We start from the raw sequence: 21271 nt of genomic DNA, 5'->3' as shown, positions 1-21271 counted from the left end.
CTCCTTCTGACAGTGTGCTCCAGATACCAGCCAGTCGGTGTGCAAGCCTGCGAGGACATTCAGTATGCCAATCAAACTTTTCAACTATACATCTATCTCCACCTTAAATACAGTACTGTGCAAAAGTCATATATATAGCCAGGGTGCCTAAGGCTTTTGCACAATACTGTATTTGTCAACTTGGAGCAGAGAAAGAGTTAGTGGGAGCAAAGGATGTTGGGAATGGCAAGGGTGGAGTGCTGCAGGAGGGGTGTGGGACAGGTGGCAGAGGAGTGGCAAGGACAGGGTGGTGGTGTGTGTGCAGACACACCCAGCCCTGAGTTACCAGGCAAGGCCATTTAATTCCAAACAATTGGTTTATTGATGATTACAGAATGACTCTGTGGTGCTTCCCACTCTTTCCACTCTACCTTCCTTTTTTCCCAACCACGAGTCCCTCTCCCTGACCCCTTCCAAATCTCAGACCACAATAGAGACCCATGTCAGAATCAGGTTCATCATCACTCACATTTGTCATGAAATTTGTTTCTCTTTTGTGACAGCAGAATAGTGCAATACATGAAATTACTACAGTACTGTGCTAAAGTCTTAGGCACCTTAGCTATACATATATGTGCCTAAGACTTTTGCACAGGACTGTAGGTCCCTGTGAACTTCACTCACTTGAAATTTCTCTCTTTGTAAATAATAATCCACTCACTGATCGCTCTTAACAAAGTGTATGACGCCAGACATCCCAAGATTAAACATTTGTCAGCATTTTCGCCAGTAATTCAATCTACGTATAAGTATATACAGTGTGTATATATATACATGCACATGCAGTTCAACGCTTTGAGTGATTATGCAGAAAGTTTGAAGTTAATATCTCATCTCCTTCTACCTTAGGCCACAAACTTATCAATCACCTCTGCTGTGGACACTTTCTGGAGGTCCAAGATCCGTATGCTCCACGACCGCTGGACTAAGTGCGTAAATATAGGAGGGGACTATGTTGAAAAATAAATGTTCTAGGTTTTCTAAAATTGACTCCTTTTACCTTAGGCCACAAACTTATCAATCACATCACCCCTCGTATATATTTATATACACCATTACAGAAACATAATGCCTCATTACAACCTGCCCTTCCAGCTATTTTTGTATCAGTAAACTTGGAAACCTTGCAATTTGATCATTTGTGTTCATATAAAAGAATATTTAGAATATTGGTCTGAAGGTTCATCACAAGGTACTGCAGACAAACCAGCACTCCCTAGGCTTTGCAGCATTGCCTCGAATCTCTGCACCTTGAACCCATGACTTTCAGAGTGAGCTACACAGAACTACAAAAGTGCTCAGCTGAGGGAAAGAGTTGACATTCAAGTTGGTTGATCATATTGGCTGTGCTGCAGGCTCCCCATGCCCTTTTTTTCCAACTAAAATGCATCACCTCATAGTTCTCCACTTCTACCTGGCATTGGTCAACCCTACATTGAACACAAGAGATTTTGCAGATGCTGCAAGTCTAGTGAAACATTCACAAAATGATAGAGGAACTCAGCAGGCTAGGCAGCATCTATGGGAAAAAGTACAGTCAACATTGAGAGGACTGCCGAAGGGTCCCAGCCTGAAATGTCAACTCTACTTTTTTCTATAAATGTTGTCTGGCTGCTAAGTTCCTCCAGCATTCTGTGGGTATTGCTTGGATTTCTTGCATCTGCAGATTTTCTCTTGTTTGTGCTTCCTTACACAGCTTGTCAATATCCTTATTTTTATATCAATGGCAGTTCCCTTTCCGGTGAAAATGTACCTGAAGTTACTTCACTGGTTGTACCAAATATACATAGCCTTAAGACACCTTCCTCCAAATGGACCACAATCTTGTCATGCTTTAGAGACTTGCATGCCTCAGAGAGCTATGCTGGCTGGAGTCAGGGCTTTATGCTTTGGCTCTTAGTAGGGTCACCCATGCCAAACAGGTCAAAGGGTAAAGGCTAGACTAACTGTGGTCTACCCGTCCTTCAGGTTCGGGAACTCACCCCAGGGCTAACTGACTGGTGTTATGGAAATAGCAACGAAAAATCCCTCGACATCTGTGTGTGATGGTATGCCTGAGACTACAACCGGGACTTACATAAAAACCAAAAGGAAGCTACTGGCATGATGAAGGAAGCCCTGAACACTGCCAGAGATGGAGTACCTTTATCGCTGCCCCAAATGGGCCGTAAGTAAGTAAGACAGCTTAAAAGAATGTTGTTGCCCTTTGATTACAATAATCATCTGGGAGCCTGTCAAACCCTCTTCGCCTGCTTTGTTGTACACATTTTGGTCAGTATTTTCTGTAGTTAATCAAGGTTGTTTGTCATTATACTCAACAACGATTGCAATACCTCAAACTACCTCGATGGAGACCAACTTTGTCAGCCCGACGGTAGGTGTTTGTGCTTGAATCAGACTCTATACGTATATTGCCATATACATGATGGATATTTACATCCTCAGCACGAATTTGCAGTGAATGTATGGCTACAAATTCTAGCTGCATATCATGCCAGGGTTATAATGAATCAACAAAAAACATGGAAAGCAGCTAAACACATGCATCTTGTTCTGACTGCGTTGTTGATGTTAAACAGTGGCTTCACGTTACAGCAGACACTTCAAGGCACTGGTAAGGTACTACCAATGTTGTTCATGCCAAATAATCCAAAAAAAAATGGGGAGACTTGTAGACTCAGTCAGGTCTATCATGCGCACTAGCCTCCCCACCCTCAAAGACATCTTTAGAAGGCAATGTTTCAAGAAGGCAGCAACCATCATGAAGAACCCTTACCATCCAGGATTTGTATTCTTCTCATTACTATCATCAGGGAGGAGGTACAGGAGCCTGAAGAAGCACACTCAATGTTTTAGGAACAGCTTCTTCCCCACCACCATCATATACCTTAATGGTCACTTAACCCATGAACACCACCTCACTATTTCGCCTATGCAATATTAATTTATTTATTGCTGTTGTTTCTTGTCATAATTTTTAGGCATTGCACTGTACTGTTAGCAGTTTGCCACCGATGTCTTCTCCTAGGCTGACACTCCCATTACTGAGACCCTAGTTACACTCAGATGGCCTAGTCACATTATTTCATGCCTGACGATAGACTTATAAAACAAATACCCTACTCCGAACGCCGTCACAGTACATTTTTAACAGGTGCTCAAACCCTCCTTGAATAGATGCAACAAGTCTGATCACTCAAAGTGGAGAAGGCACATTTGGGATCGCGTTTTGAACCTTGACTCCGTGTATTAAGCAGCACACAAAAGTCCTGCATATACTATGGAAGGAGCCAACTCGCAAAGCAGCCAACCCTCCACTCCGTCAGGTATCATCTGACCCTTGTGCAGAAGAGAATCCGCATTATCATCATCATTCATCTGAAAACCTAGGAAACCAATGCTGGAGAAAGTCATCCTTGATCTTGTTGGATTAGGGTGTAGAATCTTTATTTTTCTTGTAGTTTCTTTGTAGTTTAACTTTCCCAAGCTTCCTTGTATTTCTATATAATTACTACTATACATGTAGTTGTTCAGTGAATTTCCCATGCCCTTTTTTTCAACCAAAATGCATCACCTTATTTGCCAGGCATTAGTCTATTCTACCATGATCACAATAGATTATGTAGCTGCTGGAACTCTTGAGGAACGTGCACAAGGAACTCAGCAAGTCAGGCAGCATCTATGAAGGGGAATAAACAGTCAACACTTCTGCTGCAATTGTGCTGGTATGCCCAAATCTCAGTTGTTAGTATAAATTAAAAGAAAAGGCCTAACACCAAAGCCTGGAAAATGCCAGTCTCCAGTGCAAATACAAGCATTCACCATGATCCTTAGATACCTGTAACCTAACCAACCTATATAATCACTTATATACATGTAATTGTTCAGTGAATTTTCCAGCAATTGTGGTACAGTTGCTTCTATGTTTTTCCAGAATCTTTTGAGTTTGCTTTAGCAGATGTCACACTACTTGAATCTGGCTATTTTGTAGGTTATTGTTATCTCTGGAAGTCTTGTTATCTCTAGTCTGAGAACGACACAACCATCACAGCTTTTCCCTTTGTTCATTCTTCGTCCTTGTAACACTTAATAGCTACCAATAAGTTTTACGCCTCATTCTTGACTTGCAAAGAAGTTTTGGATTATAAAAGCAAAAGGATCCAACAATCTCGAGGGATTGCTGAAGGAGAAAAAGAATGATGGATTTCCAGCAATATAATAATTTTAAAATATTTTTCTCTTCTTCCTTTCATAAAAAAAAAGTTGACATATCCTTCCCCTCAGTCTTCTGGATGTTTCAACATCTTGCATGCTGTATGACTCTATGGCTCTCTGTGGCTCTAATCTCTGGAAACTCTGGGATTTCTTGCTGATATACCTGCTACCTTAGCAACCTTCTATCTGCACTGCAGACTATCAAACCCACAGAATGGGTTTTAATCCCATTGCTTTCTTCTGCATTTTCTATTTAGTATTTCAATTATTTGAAGTCGCTCATCATCACTTTATAACTTTGTTTACCCTCCACTTCACCTGCACATTGAATGAAGGTATGATCAAATTACTTGTGTAATGCCTCAGCCATTTCTTAATTCCTTTCAATCATTTCTCCTGCCATTCACTCCATGAATTCCCATTTATTTCTGGAACTCCTTCATTGGTGCAAACTTCTTACAGTTGTACCTCATGGCCATATCGTAGCATTAGGGCAAGGATCGTTGGGATGGGAAAACAGCTTCTTCCCACAGGCCATGAGACTACAGAACTCCCTGCCACCATCATCATGTATGAAGCTCCAGTAGCATTATGCTGCTTACTTTTTAACTTGTTAAGATTTCTACTGCTATGTTGTGAGGTGTGTTATTTTCACAAACAAGAGAAAATCTGCAGATGATGATTTTCACAAATGAAACACAAAGTGCTGCTAAAACACTGTTTTGACAGAAAACTACTAAAATAAAATACCTGCAACACACACAAAATGCTGGAGGAACTCAGCAGGCCAGGCAGCATCTATTTTAAAAAAACTTAGCAGTTTTCTGTCAAAGCAGTGTGCCCTGCTGGAAAGTGTTTTGGCTTTGGCAAAAGATAAGGAGCCATGTTGCCCAACTTAGGAAAGTTGCGTCAGCCAATCAAAATTGTGGAATGTGAGGGAAGGTTCTAGAGAGCTGGGGGGAAGAGTTTTCTGAAGGGCCGTAGTCTGGTTTGGGGTCTTTTGGCAGGAAGTGCAGACGGAAAAGAATCAGGGAAAATGCCTGAAGGATCCCATCCAAAGGGGGGGGGGTGATTGCAAGGGGTGCTTTGCAAGGTGCTGGATTCCAAGCAGGGAAGTTCTACCTGTGGTTGCTCATGAGTTCAGCGCCATGACTAAAGTGGTACACCCAGCTAATACAGGAATGAGTTCCAGTGTTTATCTGCATATTTAGACTTGTTTAACTGTAATGAGCCCTTATATCTTTTTTCTTCTTTCTATGTTTACTGTTTGATAAAGTTGAAAATAGGTAAATATAGTTTCTTTATTACTTTGTGCTGGTGTGGGCACGTGGCCAAGTGGTTAAGGCACTGGACTAGCGAACTGAAAGTTGTGAGTTCGAGCTCCAGCCGAGGCAACATGTTGTGTCCTTGAGCAAGGCACCTAATAGCACAGTGCTCTGCGACAATACTGGTGCCAAGCTGTATGGGTCCTAATACCCTTCCCTTGGACAACATTGGTGTCGTGGAGAGGGGAGACTTGCAGCATGGGAACATCAGTGAACACTTACCCTCTAAAAGTAATTCATGTTGTGAAGTTAGATACTACGCAGGGTGCCACTGGTGCAGATCGGGGATAAAAAGGTTTCACAGTATGGTCGGTTGGTGACTTAAATTGACAAGGATAGGATTGGATTAAAACCGGAAAATCATAATGTTAAAATAGTAAGCCTGAGAATAAGAAGGTTTTAGGAAGTGGCAAAGAGAGAAGGAGAAGTTAGAATATTAGAACAAATTATGTTCCAAGTTCAATTTTATTGGCACTTAACCGTGTATATATACCACCAAATGAAACAACATTCCTCTGATCCAAAGTGCACAACACAGTACATGTAATTCACACACAACACATAAAGTAATATTACCACAAATAAATTAACAAATAATAGGTGCATATATAATGCAAGAGCAACCCTCTCACAGGAGCTCGAACACCAACTTGGCTCGTTAGCTAACCCTGCTGGCAGCCACGTGACTCAGCAGTGAGAAGGCCACCTTTCATCAACAATACACGTCTAGGATTGATATGATTTGGGGTTCAGCTTGATGTTCCACTTAAAAAGAACCTCAGTTTAAGTGAATGCTGTGTAAATTCTGCCCATACACAGTTATTGGTAGCCTAGAAATGACAAATCATACACCGTTAGTCTTGCGAGACCATGGATCTGCGCCTGGAAAATCTTCACTCTCCAGGGCGCAGGCCTGGGCAAAGTTGTATGGAAGACAAGCAGTTTCCCTCTTCTGTAACTCCAGGAAAAAATTACTAGGGTTATGTTCTTCTGTTAACATTTTTTTAATGTAGAGTGGATTTTACTTTAAAATATAAGCTGCCACTGTATCATTCACAAGATGTCAAAATTGAGCAGGGAGCATTAAAATAAATCAATCATTTTTCAGCATTCACATCAGACTGGGAGTTGGAGTAGGAGGGGAATTGGAGTGTGGACGAGTAAACCTGGTCTGTCACAGTGAATAAAAAAGTGTTAAAATGAAACTGGCCATGTACAAGCAAATCACAGTCAATCAGATCCAATCAAGAGAAGTGAGAGGTCTATAAATATCCTAAGGAATAAATGAGATTGCCGTCACTAGAAGAGGCTATGAGATAGAAAATTACCATGTAACTATAGTAAGCCAAGGATTCTAACGTAACACACAACTATTCTTTTCTATGATGTGAATAAGGAACATTCAATGCTGCTATTCTTCTCATTACATCATTTTTGATGCAGTAATCAATAACCAGTGCACAAAACTGTAAAATATTGGGCTGAAATTTCTTCTGTTGAACAGTTTAGCAAAAAGCCTCCCAGTTCAAAAAGGAATTTACTTTGCCATACACACAAAAGCTGGAGGAACTCAGTAGGTCAGGCAGCATCTATGGAAAAGAGTAAACAGTCAAAGTTTCAGGCCAAGACCTTTCACCAGGACAAGCATTAGGACAAGGAATATTAGGATGAGAAATAGCTTCCTTCCCTGGGCCATGAGACTACTGAACTCCCTGCCACCATCATCATGTATGAAGCTCCGGAAATGTCAACTGAAAGGTCTCGGCCTGAGATGTCGACTGTATTCTTTTCCTTAGATACTGCTTGGCCTGCTGAGTTCCTCTAGCATTTTGTGCGTGTTGCTTTGGATTTCCAGCAACTGCAGACATCGCTCCCTACGTGACTCCCTTGTCCATTCGCTCCCCCCCACCCCCGCCATCCCTTCCAGCAGATCTTCCTCCTGGCACTTATCCTTGCAAGCGGAACAAGTGCTACACCTGCCCTTACACTTCCTCCCTCAGCACTATTCAGGGCCCCAGATAGTCCTTCCAGGTGAGGTGACACTTCACCTGTGAGTCAGCTGGGGTGATATACTGTGCTCCCGATGCGGCCTTCTGTATATTGGTGAGGCCTGATGCAGACTGGGAGACCGTTTCGCTGAACACCTACGCTCTGTCCGCCAGAGGAAGCAGGATCTCCCAATGGCCACACATTTTAATTCCACGTCCCATTCCCATTCTGACATGTCTATCCACGGCCTCCTCTACTGTCAAGATGAAGCTACACTCAGGCTGGAGGAACAACACCTTATATTCCGTCTGGGTAGCCTCCAACCTGAAGGAATGAACATTGATTTCTCTAACTTCCACTAATGCTCCTCCTCCCCTTCTTACCCCATCCCCTATTTTATTTATTTATTCATTTATTATTCCCCCCTTTTTTCTCTCTCTCTTTCCCTCTCACAATCACTCCTTGCTTGCTCTCCATCTTCCTCTGCTGCTCCCCTCCCCCTTTCTTTCTCCCATGTCTCCAGCTTTGTTTCCCTTTAGCCAATCAACTTCTCAGCTCTTAGCTTCATCCCTCCCCCTCCTGTCTTCTCCTATCATTTTGGATCTCCCCCTCCCCCTCCCTCTTTCAAATCTCTTACTATCTCTTCTTTCAGTTAGTCCTGATGAAGGGTTTCGGCCCGAAACGTCGACTGTACCTCTTCCTATAGATGCTGCCTGGCCTGCTGTGTTCTACCAGCATTTTGTGTGTGTTGCTTGAATTTCCAGCATCTGCAGATTTTCTCGTATCTGCAGACTTTCTCTTGTTTGTGATTTACTTTGCCACTTTCTTCATGAAAATCATCAACATAGGGATTTGCACACCAGTAAATTCAAAGTCTTTGATATAATGGAGTAATGGTCATTTAAGTAGATGCAGTCTTCCAAAATAGTAACTACAGGCCAATGGACATTTGTTTGAAAAGCATACAGGGAAAATGTGCCAATGTTTCTCTTCAATCAAAAGAATTCAGTGTTATAAATTGTAGAACTAATTATGAAAAGTAATAATCATGCCATTAAATGTAACAGGCTTGATCTGACCCACTGCCTGCATATGGTGCCTGTACAATCCTCTTGCTGTGCTTACCCACAATGGCTCCTAAAAGTCGCTGGTAGGCTCCACTCTTGTTGGGTGGAGCAAGTTCGTGACAAATGAGCTTCAGGTGGCAGAACCTGAAGCCCCAGCCCTAGTGCCAGCTTCCTGCTGGCCTTTAACAACTTACCACTGTTAAAAGCATCTCTCATTGTAAATGTTTCTGATATTCATAGATGCTTAAAGACATTCAGACAGGTCAGAATAATGAAAATTATTTTGTAGATAACAAATTAGAGAAGTTTAATATGCATTTTGCTATCATTAAGATAGAAAATAATCGGTGAAACATAGAAAAATAATAACTTAACTTAACTATTCAAAGATCTTCAGTAACAACCTCATGCAATTGAATGGGATTGCTGCTTACTTCCTAATCAAGGCCACTATGAAACAGAGAGGCAGCTGTTAAACTGAACTGCACCAAGGCCTCAGTTTCGTATATCTGGAGTTGCTGTAGAAACACAGTAAGTAACAAGTGGAGTAGCAGAGCAGAACTCTGACCTCCAGTGTGCATCCATCTTCCATGCCTCAGAACCTCCAGAGGTTAGTTAGGACCCAAGGAGACAACTTGCAGCACAAAGGAGATGAACTGGAATAATTAGACTACAGAGAAGTTTCATCTATGGATGAACAGCATGGTCCTTTAAATGGTGCACAATGCCGGTCTCATGCCAGAAGAACCAGACAGAAGCGTTCAATGTTTAAAGTTGCTGTTGGCATTCACCTCAGATAAATGTTGGCCCCAGCTGTATCTACGTTTTGAGGAGAAAACGTGTGTATACAGCTGAACTTTGGTTCTCTGTGAACTGCATACAGATGTACTTGGCTGCATTCTGCTCGTCTGCCACAGTATGCTCAAACAGACACTGAGAAAGCAAATGGTCTGGTAAAAGAAATGATTTCCGGCTTTATTTGGAGCTGGAGTTTTATGCTTATCACTGAATGCTCCCAAGCAATCTATCACATAGCTTTGAGGAGTGAAAGATTCATTTTGCACCTCAGCCTCATCAAATGGAACATATTTTCCTTCCAACTGCAACAGACTTTTGGCCTCTGACTCGGATTGCCAAATATAGTACCAACTAGTGCAAATGGGAACGTTGTGAACCATACTTGCCTTTCCTCTATAAGTGTCGAAACTAATTCTGTATTGGTTCCTTTGCAATGCAGTCCACCTTGCTTGGTACAGTTGACTCCAGAGACAAAACCTAAGCTTACGTTTCAGTCAGTACTGAAGGACTGTTGCATTATTAAAGAAGCAATTTTTGGATGACAGTGATATGAAATCTTGACTGCTCATTCTGGTGAAAGCAGAAGATACTGTGCTTAAAAAGAAGAGAGGACAATTCTCCCCATTGAACTCTCACCGACAGTTTGGTTATTTGTGAAATAGTTTATGGGACCTTGATCTTGATATGAGATACTGGTTATATCTCTCTGCAACGGAAGTGACACCACAAAAGCAGCTGGTTTCCCAAGGTCTGTTTTCGTAGAACTTTCCGGTGCACAATTTTCTAATTTGAATAGGTGCAAGTGTATTGGTCTCCGTTTGTACTTCCTGACATTTGAAATATACAGAGGTAATTGCACTCAGTGACCACTTTATTAGGTACATCTGTACACCTGTTCATTAACGCAAATAAATATCCAATCAGCCAATCAGGTAGCAGCAACTCAATGCATAAAAGCACGGTCAAAAGGCTCAGTTGCTGTTCAGACCAAACATCAAAATATGGAAGAAATGTGATCTAAGTGACTTTGATTATGGAATGATTGCTGGTGCCAGACAGCGTGGTTTGAGAATCTCGGAAACTGCTGATCACCTAGGATTTTCACTCACAACATCTCTAGAGCTTACAGAGAATGGTGCGAAAAACAAAAAAAAAGGCAGCAGTCAGTGGCAGTTCTATAGGCAAAAACATCTTGTTAATGAGAAAAGTCAGAAGAGAATGCCCAGATTGGTTGATGCTCACAGAGAGGTGACAGTAACTGAAATAACCAAGCGTTACAACAATGGTGTGCAGAAAAGCCTCTAGTAATGCACAACACATCAAGCTTTAAAGCGGATTAGGTGCAGGACGTACTGAATAAAGTGGCCACTGAGTGTACAACACTGTACTATTCAGTCTCACCCATTTAGCACAAGCAAATTTCACCCCTGAAAATCCTTACAATGCAGCACACTATACCTTTCAACATCCAATTAGGGCACACTTCTGTATTTGCCAACGCAGCGTGGAGAGCGAGTTTGTAAATCTGGTGGGAGCAAAGGATGTTGGGAATGGCGAGGGTGGAGCACCGTGGGAGGGGTGTGGGACAGGTGGCAGACATGGAAGGTCAGAAGGGTAGGGTGGTACAGGTGCAGACGCTCGGCAATTTCATTTGATTCCAAACAATTGTTTATTGATTATTACAGAACGTCTGGTCTTTCATCACTCACTTGTCATGAAATTTGTTTTTTTTGTGGCACCAGTACAGTGCAATACATAAAAATTACTACAGTACTATGCAAAAGTCTTAGGCACCCTATCTATCTATCTATCTATCTATCTATATATATATATATATGTGCCTAAGACTTTTGCACAGTACTGTATGTCTGAAAGACATTCTAGTTTTGTCCCACATCATGGTTTTATTCCCATAAACCCATAAAAATGTTAGTCCTTTTCGAATTTACATTGCGTAAAGAAGTATATAGAAGGAAGCTGATTTCTTTCTTTCACAACCAGCTGTGAAAGGAGATCTTGATACCATGTCAGGGTTGGCTTCGAATCCTGATGCCAAAAGGTTGATGTAAATATTGGAAAGCATATTGAAATTTAGTGCCGTTATCAGATTATTGTAAATGCAGCTTTGTCCTCCAGAGGCTTTGAACAAGGCAGCTGTAAGCTTTGGTGATACAACGAATGCAGCAGGGCTCTCCCTCTGATTCTGTGGCAGCCTATCTCACCTGACTATAAATAACACCTCTTTGTTGCTAGAAAGATTTAAATAATGTTGCTTACATTTTGTCACATATAAGCTATTGCGGCTCGAGGACATTCGTCACTGGAAGGGAAAAAAAATCCCTATGGTAGCAAAGTGGAAGGAAATAAAAGAGAACCACAGATTCCTTAAGCTAATATTCCTCTCACAGACTTTAATGAGGTCACAGTGATCATTAAGTATATGTATTTTATCTGTCATAGATCTACATGAAGCATCATTGCTAATGAAGTGTACACAAAGAAAATACCATTAAGAAAGGGTATATTCAAAAACACAAGGTTGCAAAGCATGTGAAAAGTGGCAGAGGGATTCTTTCTACCTTTAGGAAATTAGTCTTTAACTACTTACCCCTGACACAATCAGCTCCCCTCCCAGGTTTTGGACTTCTGCCTTCACTTTGCTGCAGATGTTAAGTTGGTGGCAGTAGAGTGCTATACGCTGCAAGTAGGCCAACAGATCCTGCTTACAAGCTGAATCAGGACACTGCAAGAAATAAAACACAGTTTCACATTAGTTTCACTCTTTTTTTGTGATTGTTTCCATTTGAAACATTAATTTAGATGTCAATTACCAGCTCTCGACTTATTGGGTTTCCTTTTTCTTGGCTGTGTTTTGATTCCGAATCATAAGGAGTGATCAGGATAAAAGTCTGGTTATTTAGTAATGAGAGTTCTTTTTTCATTATTACTCAAAGGAGTCTGAGAGGCATAGACATTTATGTCCACCATCTTCCCATTTACCCTAATCCTACATTATCCTTCTTTAAAATTTCCCTACGTTCTCAGTAACTCCCTCTAGATTCTACCACCCACTTACTGAAAGTTTACAATGGCCAGTTACGTCTTTGGGGATGTGGGCAGAAACCCATACAGTCATAGAGAGAACATGCAAACTCATACAAATAGGAGGTCACTATGATAGCTGGGTCTTTTGTACTAAGTGGCAGTGTCTCTAGTAGTAGCTATGGTACTGGGCTGCCCTCTTCAAACCGCTTTCTACTTTAGAGAATACAAAAGGCTCAATTGCATTCAAGACAAATAATATCTTTAATAGTGGGTGCCTCCTTTTTGAGGCACCACTCCTTGAAGATATCTTGGATACAACAGAGTATCGGAATGGATATATGGAGACAAGACAAGAAATTGAAGTATAATCCATGTCCTATGCTATTCTATAATATAAGCAAACTGCAAACTTCCAACTGAATTTGTCATTCCCCTAATGCTGGCATTTATTTGGCAGGATGCATTCCTCCAAGATTTCCTTTCAAACAATAATTTCTTGATTAACGTGAAGCTTCACACAAAACTATATAGTTGGAACTGGATGAATAAATAACAGCAACATAGTGTTAACCTCAAAAGGATATCACAACCTTACTAAATTATTGCAAAGTAAACAGTACATTCTTCATATGAAAGTGTACTGGAAAAGGGCTCATTCTGCCAAACGATGCTTTTTTTTGACAATGAAGAAATGTTCTATTTTTAAGAGAAGGGAATTTAAAGTTCTTAGAGATGGCATTGATCAACTACCATCTTTTTGATTCTACATTTACCTCAGTAGTATATTGAAAAATAAAAGAAAATTGTAGGTGGAGGCAATTGCAACAGACAATAATATCTCCTGAAAATGAATTTCATGCTTGCCAGTAAATAATCAGTTGTAAAGTCTTCAATCGATACAGGCACTGGAATTTCCAAAATTAAGGTTGGGACAACTTGTTCACAATATTGGTAAAATCGATTATTTCTTTCTTTCTCTCTTGTCTGTACATTCCATTCCATTTCTGTTCCGCTCATTGATTTTCCTGTATATTTCTGCCTGATGCTATCTCCAACAATTTCCATCAAAATTTCCTCCATTTCTATTTTTAAATGTTTTTTTCTCACTGAACTGTCCTTTACCATTTCTATCTATCCACAATGATAGCCCTTTCCTCCATTGTATTTCTCTCTTCTGCCGGCTGTCTCATGCTTTTTACAGAAGTTTCACCTACCATTGCAACAACATTGGAGTGGCTGTGTAGGGGCAAGCATGGCAAAATGATATTCCACTAACTGCACTGCTGGCATGATGCAAGAAATATTTTACAATCGCACAAGAGGTCAGACACCAAAAGAACACAGACAATAGAACACCAATAATCACACAGAAAGCAAAAAAAAAGACAAAAGAATGGTACACACTCTAGCTGAAGAATAGCTTAAAAAGTGATCACAATGCCAAATGGAATTGTGGTGTTAAGAAAGAGTAAGTTGACTTTAATGCACTTTTGAGAATTTGTAATTAAGCAGAATGATCCACGACCCATGCTTCTAAATGGAGGTCAGTCTTGCAGGGAAAACTATTTCCATGTAGAGTAGACATTTTCACTAAGATCTCTTGAACGGACAAAGGGTTGCATTTTTATATATAGTGTCTGAAATGTTTGGACTGTGGAGAAGAAAGATACACAGATATGTGTCAATAAAGGGCTGAGATCCATAGATGAGGAAATGTTATTCGGTGTTGATGCACTAAAATTGAGAGTTGGTGGAGTATAGTTTAGCATATCTGCCAAGCCTGTGAGTGACAGAAAAACATTCATGGAAAAAACTTGCCACATTCCCCTGTGAAAGGACTCCTCAGTTGCATCTGTCACAACTGAAGCTGTGCTGGCCGCTGTACTTCATTCATCTTAGTTTCTCTCTCCACAGGGTCTAATCAGCCCCAGTCCACACAACCTATAAGTGTCTGATGGCATATTTCTGGGGACTGGCAGCTGGAGCCTCCAATGTGTGAGTAAATTCAAAGACAGCATTTTAAAGATACACAGACATTGGGTTGGTTCCACATAAGGCTCCTTAATATCTAGGCATGAATTATTTTTCAGCAAGGCAATGCCAAGTACAAGTTCAAGTTCAAGTTTATTGTCATTCAACTGTACATATGTATACAGCTAAACAAAACAACGTTCCTCTGGGACCAAGATGCAAAACACATACAGCATATAAAATAATATAGACACTATAATATTAACAGTATACTGTGCCTATTGAAAATTTCAAGTTATAAGTAACTGATTGATTGCCTCAAGAGAAAGACCATAATTTTCAGTTGATCAGATAATGGCCCAATTTACAAATAAATTTATAATAGTTTAACATAATACACACAAAATGCTGGAGGAGCTCATAAGGTCAGGTAGCATTTATGGAAAAGAGTAAACAGTCGATATCTTGGGCCAAAACCTTTCTTCAGGAAGAAAAAAAAGATGATTAAGTCAGAATAAGAAGACTGGGGGGTGGGGGGGGGAGACGAAGAAGTACAAGGTAGCAGGTAATAGAGGGGAGGGGGAAGGAATGAAGTAAATAGCCGGGAAGTTGATTGGTGAAAGAGATAAAGGACTGGAGAAGGGGGGAATCTGACCGGAGAGGACTAAAGGCCATGGAAGAAAGGGAAGAGGGAGGAGCACCATAGGGCAGGTAGGAGACAAGGTGAGAGAGGGAAATGGAAATAGCGAGTGCTGAAGATGGGGGGGGGCGGGGTTTGGTATTAACGGAAGTTTGAGAAATCATTGTTCATGCCGCCAGGTTGGAGGCTACCCAGATGGAATATAAGGTGTCGCTCCTCAAACCTGAGTGTAGCCTCATCGCAGCGGAAGAGAAGGCCATGTACTGACATGTCGGAATGGGAATGGGAAATAGAATTAAAATAGGTGGCCACCGGCAGATCCCACTTTTTCTGGTGGACGAAGCAGTAGGTGCTTGGCGAAGTGGTCTCCCAATCTAAGTCGGATCTTAGCGATACACAGCAGGCCACACTGGGAGCACCGGGCATGGTATATGACCCCAAAAGACTCACAGGACAATTGTCGCCTCACCTAGAAGGGTTGTTTCGGGCATTGAATGGTAGTGAGGGAGGAGGTGTAGGGGCAGGTGTGGCACTTGTTTTGCTTGCAATGATGAGTGCCAGGAGGGAGATCAGCGGGAAGGGACAAATGTACAAGGGAGTCGCATAGGGAGTGATCTTTGCGGAATGCGGAAAGTGAAGGGGAACGAAGGATGTGCTTGGTGCTGGGATCCCGTTAGAGATGGCGGAAGTTATGGAGAATAATGGTGGGATGGTAGGTGAGGACAAGAGGAACCCTATTCCTGGTGGGACGGTGAATGGATGGGAAGATGGCAGACATGGAAGGGATGTGGGCGAGGGCTGCATTGATGGTGGAGGAAGGAAGGCTCCTTTCTTTGAAGGAGAAGGACATCTCAATATTTCTGGAATGAAAAGCCTCATCCTGAGAGCAGATGCAGTGGAGACAGAGGAATTGAGAGAAGGGAATGGCATTTTTACAAGTGACAGGATGGGAAGAGGTATAGTCCAGGTAGTTTTGAGAATTATTGGGTTTATAAAATACATCACTAGATAAACTACCTCTAGAGACAGAGACAGAGAGATTGAGAAGGGGGAGGGAGGTGTCGGAAATGAAAGGGCAAAGTGAAAGTTGGAAGTAAAGATTAAGTTGCTGGGCTCAGCATGGGTGCAGGAAGCAGCACCATTTCAGTTGTCGATGGAGAGTAGGAAAAGTTGGGGAGGGATACCAGTGTAGGCTTGAAACAGAGACTGTTCCATGTTGCCGACAAAAAGGCAGGCATAGCTGGGACTCATGTGAGTGGCCATGGCTACACCGTTGGTTTGAAGGAAGTGGAAGGAACCAAATGAAAATTATTAAGAGTGAGGACCAGTTTCACCAGGTGGAGAAGAGCGGTGGTGGTGGGGGGAACTGTTTATAATTGGATAATGGCTTTCTCCTCAAAATATATGCTAACTCTGATGATCGTACAATTAAGATTTTGCCTGATATGTGAATATAGAACATTACAGCACAGTACAGGTCCTTTAGTTTACGATACTATGCTAACCTTTTAATCTACTCTAATATCAATCTAACCCTTCCTCCTACATATTCCTCTATTTTTCTATCATCCATGTGCCTCTAAATGTACTTGTTTGTATTGAATGGCTCTGCAATTGTTTAATGCTTTTCAAAACCAACTTGTTTTACTTGCATTTTTTAATTTTATTGTTACATAAGACATTAATTTCTTTTCTTCATTTGATAAAATCGTAAGCAGTTCTGAAAGATCAAGGGCTCAGGCAGTGTCAATGTGTGGGAGAGGAGAGGGTAACACTTGCTGTGAGGAAATCCTGTTGGCATTTCAAATCGCTCATTTCATGATGAAAAAGTCACACACTCAAGAAATCCAGCTGAATACTTCTTCAAAAAATATCTAAGTTGATCTGACAAATTATGGAAGTCAGGGAAATGTTAAATAATTTTAATTATTTTTCTCCCTGAAACAAACCCTTTTTCACCTCTTTGTCAATAGGAAATTAGCAAAATTCAGTCGAAATTGAAAGCCAGATCCATGACTCATGGCTGCAATCTGTCCTAGTTCAATCTGTGAATTCCAGTTCCTAGTTCCCTGAGGCAAGTTGCAAAATGATGTCCACTAACACTTCTCAAAGAGATGAAAGCCAGTTCTTATCAACTACTTAAGAGCATGAAAGCACATTCAGTGGTTGCAACAAGTAGACTTGGTGGAAGAAAGCCACAACTTATTGTCTAAATTATTTTAATGATTTTGATATGATAAAATGATATAACAATGTTGATATCAAGAAGGAGGAGGTGTTGGAGCTCCTGGGTTAAGGTGGATAAGCCCTCAGGACCTAATAGATCTATCCCAAGTTGTCGAGAGGTGCAAGAAGGAAGATTGCTGGACCCTTGACAGAGATCTCTGTATCCTCTTTAGCCAAAGTTAAGGTCCCAGACAACTAGTGAAAGCCAATGTTTCTTCTTTGTATAAGAAGGACAATAGAGACAAACAAGAAACAATAAACTAGTGATCCTTTTTCAGTAGTAGGGAAATTATGGAGAAGACTATAAGGGATAGGATGGACAACATAGACACGTTAGGGATGACCAGCATGGTTTTATGTGGAGGAGGTCAAATCTTACAGACTTGATTGAGTTTTTGAGGAGGTGATGGTAGGGTAGCAGCAGTCGCATACATAGCCTTTGATAAAGCTTTCTGCAAGGTTCCATCTGATAGTCTAATCCAGAAGATTAAGGCTCATTGGACATATGAAGATTTACTAGGTGAATTCAGAATTGGTTTGGGTGAAATGGTACTTTTCTGACTGGAGGTCTCTGAACAGTGATGCTCTGCAAGGATGAGTGCTGGGACCTCTGTTGTTTATACATATATACATGATATACTGTATATGAATGTAGGTGGGCTGACTAGTAAATTTGAACATAACACTAAAATCCAAAGCTTCTTGAAAATGGCAACACACATAGATGCGATGGTAAGGAAGGCATACAGTATGTTTGCCTTCATTGATTGGGGCAATGAGTATAAAAATCAGGAAGTCACGTTGAGATGTATAAAACTGTGGTGAGTCACATTTGGAGTATTAGGTGCAATTCTGGTCAGCACATTTGTGAAAGTATGTGGAAGATTTGGAGAGGGTACAGAGGAGGTTTAGTGGGCCAAAGGGCTTATCCCTGTACTGTTCTGCTCTACATTTACTTTTCAGAAGACTATTCACAAAGCCAAGATCTTTTTAGAGAGGAGGAAGTCAAAGAGGTGATTTGACCAAGATATTTAGGATCACTGATTTAGGATCATATCATCTCTCATGTCCTCTCACACCCTAAAGCACTCTACAGCCAATTTTTCTGTTTTACTGAAGGAAATATGTGAATTATTTTTAACATAATATGCAGTGTAACTACAGTCACATTGTATTGAATAGCCCTGATGGAGGGTTAGATATTGGCCAGGATTCCCTGCTCTTCTCCCAACTAATGCCACGAGACCTAATGTGCTCACCAAAGGGAACAGACATATTCATCTCCTACACTGACTGATGCCATAGGTCAGTAGCCTGACACTACCTCTTCAGCAATAATGTGCTAATCCAAATATTTGATCTTAGTGTGATTTACAACTCACAACTTTCTGACTCTGGGCCAGAAATACTACCAACTGAATGACAGTTAACGCATAATAGATACTGAGACACAGGGTGGAGTGAATTCAGTTTCTCGTAGCTAAAAGGCCAGTAAACCATAAGTCAAATTTAATATGCTTGGAAAAGAGCTTGACATTCAAGCAATAGATATTTAGTATTTAGAATATATCATTTGATAGGATGATGGATAACAATTCTACAATTGTTTTGAAAAGGGAGCTGGATTAATAAAGAGAAAAGGGATGGGAAAAACCACAACAAAAAAAAAACATGGTTTGGCTATGTTTTGGGCAAGCCAGGATTTAGTAAGCCAGCACTTTTCCCCTGATAACACCAGCAGCTTAATGCGTATTAATGATGGGAACTTTATAATCTTTTAAGGACCCGGACCCAAATCCATGTCCTTATCCAATAATACAGCAACCAAGGCTTCCTCATCTCATCCATAACACAACTAAAAGAAATTACTGACAACTGTTTTGTTGAATAAAGCTGGAAAAAGGCATGACTTTTCCTTCAGTGTTCATGGGGCTTGTAAAGCTGATATGTTATCTTACATTTAGCTCTCAACAGGCTAATTCAACATTTATATGGTTTTCAACCTGCTGCATTATTCATTCTGACAAGCTTTTCACCCCCTTATACCGTTTGTTTGATAACTTGTTCTGAGTATGAACCAGACTTTTTGAAACATTCACACTGTATTTGATCCAATTACAGACTGTAAGAACATAAGACCTAGAGGCAGAATTTGGCCATTTAGCCCATTAAGTCTGCTCCACCATTCCACTATGATTCATTATCCCCCTCAATTCCATTCTCCTGCATTCTCTCCATAAATTTTGACAACTTTACTCATCAAAATATTATCAATCTCCACTTTAAATATACCCAGTGATTTGGACCTCACGGCCATCTGTGGCATTGAATCCCACAGATTCACCAACGTCTGGCTAAAGAAATTCCTCCTCATCTTTATTCCAAAGAAAAGTCCTTCCATTCTGAGGCTGTGCCCTCTGGTCTAAGACTCCTCCACTATAGGAAACATCCTCTCCACATCCACTCTACCTAGACATTTTACTCTCAATATAATTCATGAACTTCCTCAGCTTTATAGATGGGTAGCATTATTAGAACTGCTTTTTTCCCCCTTTGTAATAATTTCCCAAATCCACTGTGGCTAAAATAATCCTCTAGCCTTTTTTACCTGCAGACTTGATTATTACAATTCACTTCTCACCAATCTCTCATCTTCCACACTCCATAAGGTTAAACTCATCCAAAACACTGTTTCAAAAATTCAATGTCATAGCACGTTTTGTTCAAAAATTTCCCTGACCAAGCACTTAGTCACTTATCCTAAAAACTGCTTACAATGTTGGTTGTCAAAATTTCTTTAATAATGATTTTGTAAAGTGCATAGAATTGTTTCACTTCAGTTTATAGATCAAACTACTATAGGCTGTTTTTGATGCTGTAAACTCATTTCGCTTTGCTGTGCCAAATTCCCCAATGCTCCCTCCACTAAAGCAGAAGCAAGCTATAAATAATACACTAAGCTAAACTCTTATACTTAAACAAATTTAGTCAATGGTTAGATGATGCACACTAGTAATAATCAAAATTAAGAATTCCATTTTTTGAACTGCAGATTTGTGTTTTTATGCATGATTTTATCTGTTGATGATAGCAGCTCTTCCCAATATAACAGAAATATATATTTTATGGGCCTACCCATGATCATTCCTTTCTCAATTTCAATGCTGCAATCTTTATGTATACAGGTAATGAAGAAGATTGAAAGCAGTGTGTAACTTAAGCTCTTATAACTCTGAAGTGACCTAATAGTAAATGAATTTTTTTTAGTGTTGCATGATTGATTTGTCTGTGAATATTTTTTGGGATGAAAGCCACTTTTGGGTGGTGAATTTATGGAATTTGTTCCCACCGGCAGCAGTGGAGGCCAAGTCATTGGGTGTATTTAAGGCAGAGATTGATGGATATTTGAGTAGCCAGGGCATCAAAGGTTATGGTGAGAAGGTAGGGGCGTGGGACTAAATGGGAGAATGGATCAGCTCATGATAAAATGGCAGAGCAGACTCGATGGGCCGAATGGCCAACTTCTGCTCCTTTGTCTTATGGTCTTATGGTTTAATATAACAATGACGACAATTTCACTACATTTAATTTGTTCAGATAGAAATCAGTCTTTTCTAGAGATATAATTCTTTGTTATTTCCTAGCAATCAGCTCTTGATTATTGATAGGACTTTAAAATCAAACAACAATTGTTACAACTGACTCATGTACTTTTTAAACTTACACTTAAGAAATTTAACTCTTCTCGAAGGGAGCCTTAGGTCCCACACCACCAGATTCAGGAACAACTGTTACCCTTCAAATATCAGTCTCCTGAACCAGCGAGAATAACTTCATTCAACTCAACACTGAACTGATTCCACACTCCAAGGACTCTGCAACTCATGTTATCAGTATAACTAATTAATTAATTGTTATTTATTCATTTTGGATTTGCACAGTTTGTCTTCTTTTGC

At 40.5% G+C, this 21271-nt stretch overlaps 1 protein-coding gene across 4 annotated transcripts in view; it reads right to left on the bottom strand.

The window, feature by feature from the left end:
* ctnna2 (catenin (cadherin-associated protein), alpha 2) overlaps positions 1-21271 on the bottom strand; it is a 1317235-nt gene that overhangs the window by 24362 nt on the left and 1271602 nt on the right. For all 4 annotated transcript variants that reach the window (XM_063047106.1, XM_063047107.1, XM_063047108.1 and 1 more), the window contains one exon: positions 12042-12176. In XM_063047106.1, coding sequence (XP_062903176.1) covers positions 12042-12176 — 135 coding nt within the window. The remainder of the gene's footprint in view (positions 1-12041; positions 12177-21271) is intronic.

Source organism: Mobula hypostoma, chromosome 4 (genome assembly GCF_963921235.1).
Source record: "Mobula hypostoma chromosome 4, sMobHyp1.1, whole genome shotgun sequence".
Lineage (NCBI taxonomy): Eukaryota > Metazoa > Chordata > Chondrichthyes > Myliobatiformes > Myliobatidae > Mobula > Mobula hypostoma.
This window is presented reverse-complemented; position numbering and strand designations above follow the sequence as displayed.